The sequence below is a fragment of the Bubalus bubalis genome, chromosome 2 (assembly GCF_019923935.1).
Source record: "Bubalus bubalis isolate 160015118507 breed Murrah chromosome 2, NDDB_SH_1, whole genome shotgun sequence".
Taxonomy (NCBI): Eukaryota; Metazoa; Chordata; class Mammalia; order Artiodactyla; family Bovidae; genus Bubalus; species Bubalus bubalis.
The window spans coordinates 34,860,294-34,874,022 of record NC_059158.1 but is presented as its reverse complement, the minus strand read 5'-3'; the positions used below and the strand labels follow the sequence as shown (position 1 = coordinate 34,874,022).

General features: G+C 54.3%; 1 protein-coding gene across 2 annotated transcripts in view; it reads left to right on the top strand.

Annotated features, from left to right (window-relative positions):
- The first annotated feature begins 502 nt into the window (after nucleotides 1–502).
- The window catches only part of ABCC10 (ATP binding cassette subfamily C member 10), a 20,550-nt gene continuing 7,323 nt past the window's right edge, over nucleotides 503–13,729 (top strand). For both annotated transcript variants that reach the window (XM_025269413.3, XR_006545416.2), the window contains exons 1-12: nucleotides 503–663; nucleotides 913–1,084; nucleotides 3,614–4,832; nucleotides 6,105–6,332; nucleotides 7,068–7,224; nucleotides 7,452–7,561; nucleotides 9,316–9,395; nucleotides 10,158–10,329; nucleotides 11,659–11,757; nucleotides 12,178–12,367; nucleotides 13,062–13,139; nucleotides 13,307–13,501. In XM_025269413.3, the coding sequence (XP_025125198.2) occupies nucleotides 924–1,084; nucleotides 3,614–4,832; nucleotides 6,105–6,332; nucleotides 7,068–7,224; nucleotides 7,452–7,561; nucleotides 9,316–9,395; nucleotides 10,158–10,329; nucleotides 11,659–11,757; nucleotides 12,178–12,367; nucleotides 13,062–13,139; nucleotides 13,307–13,501 (2,689 nt within the window). In that variant the 5' untranslated portion in view covers nucleotides 503–663; nucleotides 913–923. The remainder of the gene's footprint in view (nucleotides 664–912; nucleotides 1,085–3,613; nucleotides 4,833–6,104; nucleotides 6,333–7,067; nucleotides 7,225–7,451; nucleotides 7,562–9,315; nucleotides 9,396–10,157; nucleotides 10,330–11,658; nucleotides 11,758–12,177; nucleotides 12,368–13,061; nucleotides 13,140–13,306; nucleotides 13,502–13,729) is intronic.

Here is a 13,729-nt window from a genome sequence, read left to right as displayed (position 1 = left end):
AACCCACTCCAGTATTCTTGCCTGGGAAATCCCACGGACTGAGGGGCCTGGAGGGCTACAGTCCATAGTGTCGGGAAGAGTCGGACATGACTTAGGGACTAAACAACAACAAAAAGCGGCACGTAGCTCGCCCGTCTAGCTTCGCATAGCTGGAAGCTTTCAGAATTACTATGAAATGCATGTGCCTGCTTGTCAACAGTAAACATATGGGAGAGAGTACTCCAAGTGAGAGAGTATGGCTGACGCTGCACTAGAGCTGAGATCAGTCCATTCGCAAGTGAGGCAGCAGAAGCGCACGTAAACAGCAGTACAACCGTGAGACCTGCATCAGTGCGCCTCGTTACAGAGAACCCCACAGAGAGCGGGGCGCACGCGCACAGAAGCCCTGAAAATGGGAAGGTCGGTGCGCACTTGGGAGGTCATCCCGCCTCTAGGGGGTGCCAAGCAAGCCTGCCCAGGGTCCCACGTCGGCCGCAGGCTCTTTCGCTTCCACCAGTGTTCGGGATTTCAGGATCCGGTGGAAAACAGCTTTCTCAAGTTAAACGTTCCGGATCTCTGGTGATGGGGACACAAGGAGTGGTGAAAAGCGGAACCCGGCTAGGGGACCAGTACAGAAAGCCGTCAGGTTCTGGGAGACAAAGCAACTCCCTTTCTACCGCTGAGGTAACGCAAGAACTGCCGGCGTCCAGATTCCGGGCTGAAGCAAGGGAAGGTCGCGGGGGTTCGTGGGCGGGGTTGGAGGCGGCGAGGTCCGTCAGGGGTCGCGCTGTCACTCTGGCTCCACCCCGCTTCCTGGTCGGCGTCCCGCCCCCTCGGGTGCAGGTTCCCAGCCTGAGCTGGGTCCTTGGGAACGCGGATTTCCCTCCTTCTGGAAGGGACCTTCCCTCCCTCCACCTTCTGCTCTCCCCGCAGGTGAGGCCTCGATGGAGAGGTTCCTGGCCCGGTTGTGCGGCACCAGCGCGTTGCAGCCGCTCCCGGTGTGGGAGGGGGACACCACCGGCCACTGCTTCACGCAGCTGGTGCTCAGCGCCCTGCCCCACGCGCTCCTGGCCGTGCTCAGTGCTTGCCACTGGGGCCACCCGAGGTGAGTAGAGACAGGTGCAGACATCTGTCCGTGTGTGCCTGCAGACTTCACTCGAAACCCACGTCTCCGCGGAAGTGTAACCGAAATAGTGAGGTTTCTAGGGAAAAAGGATTAAAATGTGGGCATTACCACTTTGCAGCATTGTGTCTGTTTGAGGGCAAGTTAACCTGTTTTCCCTCCGCCTCATAGCACTGTTAAGAAACTTAAATTAGATAATGCATTTAAGCATATAGTGCAGAGTCTGGCACATTTTTAAAGGCCCGATGCATGGTAGCAATCGTTACACTTGTAGATTGTCAGATGCCCAACCACAGTTGTCATGAATTGGAGACGAAAGTGGGTGAACAGTGTTTTTAAGCCAAAAAGGTTAATGTGTGCTGAAGTTGTTGGACCAGTTTCTCACCCCTGCCATCTAGGAAACTTCAGTGTTTCTAGGCCAAGAAAAGCATAGGTATTCATCTGGAGAGGAAGTGGTAGGTAGAAGAGAAGAGCAAAATTAGAACCTTAATCCTTCCTCCATTTGAGGCTATAAGATGCAGGTGCCGAACTCACCTTGATTTTGTGCTTAGTTCCTGTATAGCTGGATATGGTAAAATTATTCTCACTCTGGCTACTGATAAGGCAGGAGGAAAGTCTAACTTGCCTAGTCTAACGGACAAATGCATCCTTACTTAACATGAGTTACAGGGATGGCGAATCCCTTCCTTGGGTAGCTTCAGATCTGCTTGGTCTTGGAGGAATCCTGATTTGTCCCTTATGCAGAGACAAAAGTCTGGAGATGGCACAGAGGGAGACCGACTGTGCTGAGACAAGTATCTTTTTAAAATGGGCATAGTCCCTTCAGAACTCACGGTGTAAGGAAAAGGCAAGAAAGACCAATATGTAATCCATAGAAATTATGTTTATCTCACTTCACTTAACAGACTCTTTGCAAGTTGCTCAAACGGGTAAGAGAGATCCAGAATCTCAGACGGAAAAGAATCTCAGAGGGCTTTGGGTCCAGACTCCTTACTGCTCACTGTGCTGATGAGAAAAATGAGATGCAGAGAAGAAGCGGCTTGCCCATGTTCATAAACCTGGTTAATGACCAGGCTTGGAGCCAGTGTACCAGCCTCCAAGGACTCACAATGTTTCTTATTCTGTCCCCGCATCTTAAGAAATAGAATTATGAAAGATTGACTTTTACTCAAATATAAACCCTTTTGTATAACTGTGATCACTGAACTTTTTAAAGGAAACTCCAAACATTTCACTCTACAATTAAAATTTTCAGTCACCCAGCCCTGCCAACAACAAAGGGAGTGTTTTTTAATGCAAATAGTTCACTCTTTTGTTTATTAAAAACATTTTTTGCAAGCCAAGAAGATACAGACAAAACTCAAAAGATGTTTTTCTTCAGCTAATGAGCTGCAAAAATGATCCACACCATTTTCTACAACCATTAGAGAGACAGAGAGTGGAGTATCTTGAGGCTTCAGCAAGTTTAAGCTATACTAATAGAGTATAGAGGCTGTGTGTAAGTCAAATTTTTATTCATCTAATAGTGCTTCAGGTGAATTTAAGGGCTCTTTTTCAGTTTAGTTGAGTTGCTCAGTCATGTCTGACTCTTTGCGACCCAGGACTGCGGCATGCTGGGCTTTCCTGTCCATCACCAACTCCTGGAGCTTGCTCAAACTCATGTCCATCAAGTCGGTGATGCCGTCCAACCATCTCATCCTCTGTCATCCCCTTCTCCTCCTGCCTTCAGTCTTTCCCAGCGTCAGGGTCTTTTCCAGTGAGTCGGCTCTTCGCATCAGGTGGCCAAAGTATTGGAGCTTCAGCGTCAGCATCAGTCCTTCCAATGAATATTCAGGACTGATTTCCTTAGGATGGACTGGTTTGATCCCCTTCTTGTCCCAGGGACTCTCAAGAGTCTTTTCCAACACCACAGTTCAAAAGCATCAATTCTTCGGCACTCAGCTTTCTTCACAGTCCAACTCTCACATCCATACATGACTACTGGAAAAACCATAGCTTTGACTAGACAGACCTTTGTTGGCAAAGTGATATCTCTGCTTTTTTATACGTTGTCTAGGTTTGTCATAGTTTTTCTTCCAAGGAGCAAGTGTCTTTTAATTTCATGGCTGCAAAAGGGCTCTTTTGAGTATATACTTTTGTAAAAGTGAAAACTCACCCCGTAGAGGTTATCTGTAGGAAATTTAGGTTGAGGTGAGGTTTGTGTGTGTTTTATTTGTTTGTTTTATAATTAGGGTCTTCATGTTCAGTACAACCTTAACTCAGAACTGTTTTTATTTCTGTGGTGAAAGAATGATCAGAAATGGTAGAGAAATGAGAAAATGGATTAGGTTAATCCAGGAAGATTTCCTGGGAGAAAAGACTATGAGTTCCAGGATAAAATGGGATGAAAATAAGGTATACAAGGCAGGAAAGGGAATTGATTCCCTCCGTGAGTGAGTTGCTGGAGGTCTCTCTGGGCCCTGAGTCAGCTGTGATGTGCCTTCTTTTCTCTTTCCCCCCCATTGTCCCCAGGTATCCAGATTACACCCCACACTGCAGTCCTGGCTGGCGCCTTCGACTCGCAGCCTCTGTCCTGCTTGCCGTCTTTCCACTGCTCGACCTGCTTCCAGTCATTTTGCCACCAGGGGCAGGCCCAGGGCCCACAGGGCTTGAGGTGCTGGCAGGGGGCGTGGCGGCTGTGGCCTGGATCAGCCACAGCCTGGCCCTGTGGGTGTTGGCTCATGCCCCATATGGCCTCTCCCGGGGGCCCCTGGCCTTGGCTCTGGCTGCCTTCCTGCCAGCCCCGGCCCTGGTGCTGACCCTGCTGTGGCACTGCCAGCGAGGCACACTCCTGCCTCCACTTCTCGCAGGGCCCCTCTCCCGCCTGTGTCTCCTCATCCTGCAGCTGGCTGCTCTCTTGGCCTATGGACTGGGCTGGGCAGTCCCCGGGCGGCCACGGGAACCCTGGGCCCATGAGCCCCTCCTCTCTGAGGGCCAGGAGCCTGAGGTGGCTGAAGATGGGGAGAGCTGGCTGTCGCGCTTTTCCTACGCCTGGCTGGCACCGTTGCTGGCCCGCGGGGCCCGGGGAGAGCTCCGGCAGCCCCAGGACACTTGCCGCCTCCCCCGCAGGCTGCACCCAACCTACCTAGCCCGTGTCTTCCAGGTGCAATGGCAGGAGGGGGCCCGGCTGTGGAGGACCCTGCATGGGGCCTTTGGGCACTGCTACCTGGCTCTTGGGCTGCTCAAGCTGGTGGGGACCATGCTGGGGTTCTCAGGGCCCTTGTTGCTGTCCCTCCTGGTGGGCTTCCTGGAGGAGGGGCGAGAGCCACTAAGCCACGGCCTGCTATATGCCCTGGGGCTTACCGGAGGAGCTGTTCTGGGAGCCGTGCTGCAGAATCAGTATGGATATGAGGTTCGGAAGGTGGCTCTTCAGGCACGGGGTGCTGTGCTGAACATCCTGTACCGAAAGGCTTTACAACTGGGGCCCAGACGCCCTCCTGCCGGAGAGGTCCTGAACTTATTAGGCACTGACTCTGAGCGGCTGCTCAACTTTGCTGGGAGCTTTCATGAGGCCTGGGGCCTGCCCCTGCAACTGGCCATCACCCTCTATCTGCTGCACCAGCAGGTGGGTGTGGCCTTCGTGGGTGGTCTGATCCTGGCGCTGCTGCTGGTACCCGTCAACAAAGTGATTGCCACCCGCATCATGGCCAGCAACCAGGAGATGCTACAGCACAAAGATGCACGGGTTAAGGTGAGGGGCTGCCTGGGGTCCCTCAGCCGTCCAGAGACGCCCCCCCCCCGCCCCAGCCTTCTGGTGCCCAGGTCTCCCATGCACAGTACCTGAAAGAGTGAGTGTGTGCTCTAAAAGTTAGCTCAGACTAGAGAAAGACAGATGGGGTTCACATCCTGATTCTACCACTTACTAGTTCAATCACTTCAGACAAGTCACTTCACCTCGTTGAGACTCCCATTTCCTCATTTGTGAAATGAGGATAATCATAGCTTGCCTCATAGCACAGTTGGGAGGATCATGCAAGATGCTGCTCATCACAGTGCCAGTTACAAAGTAAACACTAAATTAATGTGGCCTGTTAGTAATATTATAGTATTAGCTTCTGCAGCCCTAATTGCAACCCTGAGAGAGGTGGGAACTGAGCTGTCTGGGCCCAAATGGGATTTTAGTGTTAGAGCCAGGATCCAAGTCTCCAGCCTCCTCCTCATCTCAGGTATGGAGTGCCCCATAGCCGCATGTGGAGGCCTAGGAGAACCCCAGCTGCCTCTTTGGGATGGGCTATGGGGAAAGGAGCAGCTGTCTTCCCTGCCTGGGCCAACTCTAGGTGTGAGGGTCTGGCTGAGTCAGTTCTGGAATGTACAGCGATTGTGGTACCTTTTCAGAGGGGATGGTGGGCTTTGGGTCCATATAGCATAGTTGTCCATCTCTCACTGGTATAGCTCCGAGTGCTAATGGTGAGGGGGTGTCCCTGATAGCTGGTATGGCATGGCCTTTCCCCCTACCCATGACAGCTACTGACCAGTCTCTAGGGCCCCCTGGAAAGGCTCCCAGTGCCTCCCTGGCTTGCAGTCTGGAGATGTTTGAATGTTAGGATCCAAGGAGCTTCTCTGGCCCTTGCCTATTTTACTTGTGTCTATCAGCCTGCCCAGCCCTGGGCTGTGGTGTGTACTCCTACAGGAATGGTTCCTATACCCAAGCTTTGGGGCCAAACTGGTGATCAGCCCCTGAAACCCACATCTTCTGGCTTTGGGAATGGTTCTTAGTCCCTCATCTAATGGATGGAGTGCTTTTACCCCAGTGTGGTGACCTCCCCCCACTGCCCCTGTGCTTTCCACCACTTCATCTTCTAAGAAGGTGGGGGGATTCCAGCTCCAGCCTGCCCCCAGCTGGGGCACAGGGGAGCTCCAAGTCCTTGACATCCCATGCCAGGAGCCTGGGGGAGGCTGGGCAGAGGAGAACGCATGTGAGCAGCATCTCCACTTCTCACTGCTCTCTTGTCCCCGTCCCTAGCTCGTGACAGAGCTGTTGAGTGGCATGCGTGTCATCAAGTTCTTCGGGTGGGAGCAGGCGCTGGGGGCCCGCGTGGAGGCCTGCCGAGCTCGAGAGCTGGGGCGACTCCAGGTCATCAAGTACCTGGATGCGGCCTGTGTGTACCTGTGGGCTGCCCTGCCGGTCGTCATCTCCATTGTCATCTTTATCACCTATGTCCTCATGGGGCACCAGCTCACCGCCACCAAGGTGAGGACCAGGAATGGGGGGGTGGCTGCAGGGAGATGTGAGACAGGAGCAGAGGACCAGGAATGGGGGGATGGCTGCAGGGAGATGTGAGACGAAAGCAGAGGACCAGGAATGGGGGGATGGCTGCAGGGAGATGTGAGACGGAAGCAGCAGCAGAGAGACTGCAATGCAGTAGGGGGTGGGCCAGGGCCCTCGTGCTGCTGGGAAGGAGGAGAGGAGGGTCCCCGTCTGCCTTCTCCTTCCCCTACTGAAGGAAAGTTCTCTGAAGGGACCTTTCATCTGGGGCCTCGGATATATGACCCTTCCCTCTGCGAAGGAATTACTTCTTTTCCCCACCTCTTCCTCTCCAACTTCCGGTTAGGTCCCCTTAGCCTCATTCTGATGGCCCTGGGGGGAAAATTCATGATCCTGTGCAGGATGGATCGAATGCTGGGTCTAGCCAGGAGATGTTGCCCCTTAGAAATTCTGAGAAGGTCTCAGCTTGAGTTGGGCATGTGTGTTTATCAGGGAGTGACCTGGGTCCCTGGAGGATATCTGGGATTTCTGATATTCTTGGAGTGGCCACCTCTACCATCTGTAACCCAAATATCAGCCAGCTAAGCCCTCAGTTCTGTTGCTGCCTGTTCTCCCCTCCACAGACCTGTTTTCAGGGCCACCCATAGAGCAGGCCTTCAGATAATTCCTAAGCTTTAGGTGATGCTTCAACCCCTCCCCCCCACCTCTGACCCCACTTAGGTGTTCACCGCCCTGGCATTGGTGCGCATGCTCATTCTTCCCCTCAACAACTTCCCTTGGGTGATCAATGGCCTCCTTGAGGCCAAAGTGTCCCTGGACCGGATCCAGCGTTTCCTCGACCTTCCCAACCATGACCCCCAGGCCTACTACAGCCCAGGTAATGGGAAGCTAGCGGGCAGAACCTGGCACAGGGGAGCAGAGATCTGTAGCCCCTCGGTTGCGGTACACAGATGCTGCCAAGAGAAGCCAGAGGAGCACAGTCTAGGTGGGGCAGGAGGTCATTTCCCTGGGGCGAATCCTCAGACCAAGACTGAGGCCAAACTATCCCTGGGCAGGTAGGTTGTGGACTAGAAGCCCAAGGTAAGTGGCTTCTTCCTTGTACAGATCCCCCAACAGAGCCATCTACAGCCCTGGAGCTACATGAAGCTCTGTTCTCCTGGGACCCAGTTGGAACCAGCCAGGAGACCTTTATCAGTCACCTCGAAGTGAAAAAGGTTCGTTGGTTCAATGCCCTATGAGAGTCTCCAGACTAAAGAAAGACATGGAAGCTCAGTGACCGATAGACAAGGACAGAGCCAGTCATAGCAGCCGGCCCCTGTGGCTCTTATTACCAGGGGAAGACCAGAGAGGTTTTGGTGGGCAGGTTTGAATTGGAGAGGTGATGAGATTTTATCTCAAGATGGCACTTTTCTAACACCTAGCTGCTTCAGAGCAGTCACATCCATCCCTGGTCGCCAGACCGCTCATGTCCACCTAGTCCACACCAGCAATTGCATTTATCTCTCTCTGTCCTGCAGGGGCTGTCGAGTTCAGAACAGACCCCATAACTTGTCCAGCATCTTCCCCAGGGTGGGGAGCCCCAGCAGCCCCTTCTCAGAAGGATGTTGCAAATGGTTTAGATAATCCTCTGTTTAGCCTGGTGAAAAGGCATCACACCCTGTGACTCACACCGGGGCATACGTCGTCAAAGGAGCACTTGTAAGAACGTTCCTGGCAAGACGGCAACTCCTGCTCACCAAGTCCTAAGTTTTCACTCTCCCCTGACCTGTGTCCAACCCTTTGCCCCACAGCTCAACCCAGTGTTCTCCAGCGGTTCCTGAACCGCCTCAACCACATTTGGCTCACATTTCTGGCTTGGGCTACATGTTTTGTTTTTCGTCTTAGTTCAGGCAAGACAAGGCTGGAATTTTTCAAAGGAATTTTACTAACGTGTCAGTTGGGGCTTTTTTGGACTTAAGTCATAGAAACCCGCTGGAGCTAGCTTAAGCCAACAAAAATTAGTAAGATGGATATGGAGATGAATTGCAAAATCCACAGTCAAGCACCTGGGCAGATCTCGGCAGCAGCTCGGAGCCAGGCCTCGACTTGCCGGGCTGGTCCTTCTGTTCGCTCCTTCTAGATCTGCCTCCTTCCCTCTCTGTGGATCTGCTCTCCCCCAAACAGAAGTAGGCCTGCAGAGAGCCCTTCCACTTACAGGCCCTGGACAGAAGGAGGGAGGTTCCCAGGGATAGGTCTTAGATTGGTCTGGTACCCACTCAAAGACAGGCTCACCCTGGCTGCCAGGGTGGGGCATCACAGACAGCTGCTAGGATCCCGCCTTTTTCTAGAGAAGGAATTGTTTTCCTTTGTGAACCCACTCCAGTATTCTTGCCTGGGAAATCCCACGGACAGAGAAGCCTGGCAGGCTACAGTCCATGGGATCCCAAAGAGGGGGAGATGACTGAACATACAGACATACGCACAGATAGCTCCATGAATGTATGTTACAGCCAAGCAAGGAAGGGAGCACAGAAAATTTTAAACTGCAGGTCACAGAAATGGGCATCTGTGTAAACACTGCTTTTTGCCCTGAGCCTTTAGAAGTCTGGCTGCAGGTGGACTTAGCCAGCCCACTATGCAGGCCCCATAGTCTGCAGTCCTTCCTTCCCCTGTCCCCATCCTGAGTTGCCTGCCTCAGTGCTTTCCTGGAAAGTTCAAGGGCAATTTTCCTCCCATCTCTCTGGCACACTGTTCCTCTCCAGAGGCTCTTCACACAGTGAAACTGATGCTTCTCTGAGTGGAGAATAAAACACCCTGCTCCCCTGGGGCCAGCATTGCATCAATCACTGAGGCATACCTCAGTCTGTGGGCCGGGGAAATCTTTCCCCTCAGGCTTAACTGGGGCCTAGAGGGAAGCCTCCATGGGGTGACTGGCAGCCCAGGGCCTCTGGAGGGAGGCCTGACACTCATGCATATGGCTTCCTCGCAGGGAATGCTTGTGGGCATCGTGGGGAAGGTGGGCTGCGGGAAGAGCTCGCTGCTGGCCGCCATCACCGGGGAACTGCACAGGTAAGCAAGTGCCGGCACCCCCATCCTTAGTTCTGCCCTTCACCAGCACCTCCCTGGCCCCCGCTACGTGGTAGACACTGTTTTAGGGGCCAGAGATGCCCAGATGAGCAAGACCTGGTCCCTTTCTTGGGAGAGTTTTCAGTCTGGAAAGGGAAAGGCAGTCAAGAGAGTGGGTTCTCATAACCATCACTGGAGAAGGCAATGGCAACCCACTCCAGTGTTCTTGCCTGGAGAATCCCAGGGACGGAGGAGCCTGGTGGGCTGCTGTCTATGGGGTCGCACAGTCAGACACGACTGAAGCGACTTAGCAGCAGCAGCAGCAGCAGCATAACCATCACTGCAGTGTTAGAAGTACTGTAACAGTGAGTGAAGGAATAAATGGAAACACCTGGCATCGGCTGCTCTCAGAGAGTGTGTAGGAAGGGATCCAGAGAGCAACAGGAGTGAGGGAGGGCCTACTTGTTTCACTGTGAGAGTGAACGCGTGCAGGGTGCTGGCCGCACTCTTTTCTGAGCACCTTGACCTTGACAGCTCTTTGACTGCAGTCAAAGAGCAATTTCTGCCCTACCGGTCCACAGGGGGCCTCCAGCCTCCTCAGGACCCCTCGACCTCAGTGACTGCCAATCCAGGGAGTCATGTGACATGAAGGGGGCCCCCGTGCAAAAGACAGCCATCAGAAGAAGCTTCTGAGAGGCAGGGGCTGGGCCGGGAGGGGACCAGCAGGGAGCCAGCCCCCCACACTGCTGGTCTTGGTCTCTGCAGGCTCCGAGGGCAGGTGGCAGTGTGGGGGCTGTCCAAAGGCTTCGGCCTGGCCACCCAGGAACCCTGGATCCAGTTTGCCACCATCCGAGACAACATTCTTTTTGGGAAGACGTTTGACGCCCAGCTGTACCAGGAAGTGCTGGAGGCCTGCGCCCTCGATGAGGACCTCAGTGTGAGTGCCTGGCCACCCGCTTCCCCATGTCCCAGACACCGCAGTTCAGAGACTTGGTTCTCCGGGAAGGGGTTGCTTGTGCTCGGGTGTCATTTACCCAGGACTGGCCGCCAGTCTATGGTCCTCGCAGAGTGACCCGTGTCTGCACAGCACCTGGCAAGGGTTGGGGCTGGTGACCAGGTGCTCCACACAGTAGCTGGGGGAACTCTGAGGGTCTCTGAGACTAGGGGCGGGTTTCCCATGAGGTTTAGCTCTCTGTAGATCTGGCTTATGGTTCTGATTCAAGAGGCCTTCCCCCATCTCCTCCTGGAAGAGTCAAGGTCATTCTAGAGAAGTCTGGCAAGGCACTAGAATCCCTATATCCAGAATGCTGAATTTAGGGGGCATGAGAGTCCAGCTCTGTCCCCTGACTTTTCCCCGGCAGGACTGTGGTCAGCACCACCCTGTCCAGGTAGATGTGGAACATCCCTGGAAAGGAAGACCTTTGACTGACCGTGGGACATCCTCTGTCCACTTCTCATTTGCTTCTACCTCAGAGACATATCTCGCATGTCTCCTGGGTGCAGGGAACTGCTCTGAGCACTAAGAAAAAGAGGTGAATCACAAAGCTTTTCCCTCAGGGGAACCACTGTCTGGTGGACCACAAGTGCTTCCTCTGGCATGAGGATCCCTTAGCAAAGGAGACCACTCCCCAGGCCACAGGGAGGTTCGGGTACCTTCCTCCTCTAAAAGCCTAGGGAAGTTTCACTTTGAATTTGCCCATCTTCATCCTTGCCTGTAAAAAAGGCAGGGTAGTGAGTGTGACTACCTGTAGTCAGGGTAGTGGGTGTGGTTAAGAATCTGCATTCGTGTCCTGCCCTTTACTTGCTATGGAATGACCTTGGACAGCGTATGTACCCTGAGCTTTGGTCTTACCTGTGAAATGAGATAGAATCAACATCATAAGGTTGCTGTGGGGTTGGGTGAGAGGATGCATGTAAACTGCTCAGCACATAGAAGGTGTTCAACAGGGAGTTCCCTGGCTGTCCAGTGTTTAAGGCTCTGTGCTTCCACTGCAGGAGACACAGGTTCGATCCCTGGTTGGGGAACTAAGATCTCTCATGCCACAAGGGATGGCCAAAATAGAAAAATAGAAAGCGTCCAACAAATGCTTGTTGTTGCTGGAGTTGAGGTTTGCCCCCTCTGGCTCTGACACCCCAAATTTAAGTTCCGTCTCCTCAAACTCCCTGGCTCTCTCACCCCCACCATTTCTTCCCAATGGAGGGATGGGAAATGGGGCAGAAGGTACTGGGAGCTCACTGACCAACACTGGGAGGCCTGTCCTGTCAGATCCTGCCTGCTGGGGACCAGACGGAGGTGGGGGAGAAAGGCGTGACCCTCAGCGGGGGACAGCGGGCCCGCATTGCCCTGGCTCGTGCTGTCTACCAGGTGAGTTGAAGACAGAGGTGTCTGGAGCCTCAGGACTCAGAAGCTTGGCTGGGGGGTCAGGGGGTGGTGTGGAGATATATCCATCAGCATCCGGTTTCTTCCCTCCCTCCTCCATGCTGCTAAGGTATTGGTCCTTTGGCCATCCCATCCTCCTTTTGCTGATTCAAGGCAGCATTAAAGACCCTTTGGAAAGCATTATGTGGCCTGAGGCACTAGAACCCAGCACAGTTGAGCATTTGGCCTCACTTTACTGGAGGCAAGTCCACCCTCTGGTCTCACTTCCTTCTTTACTGCTATAGGGGTAGCCCCCAGAGTTCCCCTCAACCCTCCTGCCTGACGGCCTCAAGATCACGTGCTTGGAGAGGTCTGGGTTCTGGCCAGAGGACCTGGCACCCAATGTGTCCCCACCCCCCTCCCCAGGAAAAGGAGCTATACCTCCTCGACGACCCTTTGGCTGCCGTGGATGCAGACGTGGCCACCCATCTGCTGCACAGGTGCATCCTGGGAGCGCTGAGCCATACCACGCGGCTGCTGTGCACCCACCGCACCGAGTACCTGGAGCAGGCTGACATGGTGCTGCTGCTGGAGGCCGGGCGCCTCGTCCGGGCCGGTAACGTGGGCCAGCAGGCCGGGCGGGAGCCGGGCTGAGTGAGGGAGCCACCTGCCAGGGTGCGACAGATGGATCACCAAGGGGAGACTCGGCCACCCGCCCCATGTGTGTCCTGGGTCCCCCTCATCCTTCTGTCTGACGGGAGGCCCTCTCCTGCTGTCACAGAACTGGTGTGAAGGACAGAGAACAGGAGGGAAAGGAGCCGCGGATCTGGGACTGGGGGCTTGGGGAAACCTAGAGGCCCAGGGTCTCTGAGGGCAGTCTGATGTCCTCAGAGAAGAGAGTCAGGTTTAGAACAGTCATTTTATTTAAAAACAGATACCCGGAAACTCTGATGGGTTATTATCCAGAGGGACATGACCATCTGCAGGTTCACTAGATAGAAGCAGGAGGAAATGAAGCTCCAACAGTGTTAGGAGTTGCAGGAAGTATGAGGAGAAAGCCCAGCGGTAGTGAGAGGACTGGGTGCTCACAGGTGGCCGTAACTCTCCTCCCAGGGGTGGACCTTTTCTGTCTCTGCTGATCCAGACACAGAGGGAGGGCCGAACTTGATGGTTCTGCTCAGGGTCTGAGGGTCCAGGGCAGAGGCCTGCTAGGGGAGGTCAGGTAGGGGTTCCAAAGAGCATGGAAGGTAGACTGGCTGACACGTTTAGAAACACATAGACCCCTCCTAATCTCTCCTGCTGCCTTCCAGGGCCTCCCTCTGAGATCCTGCCGTTGGTACAAGCTGCCCCCAGAGCCTGGGCTAAGGATGGACAAGAGTCTGACCCAGGTATGGTCTGGGGGTGAGAGGAAAGGGCCTGCTCTTCACCACCACGCTTGTAGAGACAGGTTTCTAGGAGGCTTGCCTGTCCCTGAAAACACTGAGGTTTTCGGCTATCATCCTATAAGCTGAATTCCCCACCCCCACACACCCCGCCACTTCTCCGATCCTCGCAGCCACAGCCTTGTCCATGGAGAACCCAAAGAAGACAAAGGAGGGGCTGGAGGTGGAGGAGAGCGCGTCTGGCCAGCTGCAGCAGGAGGAAAGCAAGAAGGAGGGCGCCGTGGCCTTCCACGTGTACCGCGCGTACTGGAGGGCTGTGGGCTGGGGCATGGCTCTTGCCATCCTCTTCTCTCTGCTCCTCATGCAAGGTAGGAGTAATCTCTGCAGGCCTTCATTCCCCTACCAGCCCTGTTGCCTAGGTCCCTGTCACTCCCCTCACCTTGTGCTAATCGTGACAAAGCCCAGAGGCTCACCAGGCGTGGGCAGCAGCTGGGACCAGAGGCACATCCCTAATTCTGAGAGGCCCGGTGACTGGCGAGGGGCAGGGAGGGTGGGCTCCGTAGCCATCTTCTGACCTGCCCGCAAGGCTGACTTCC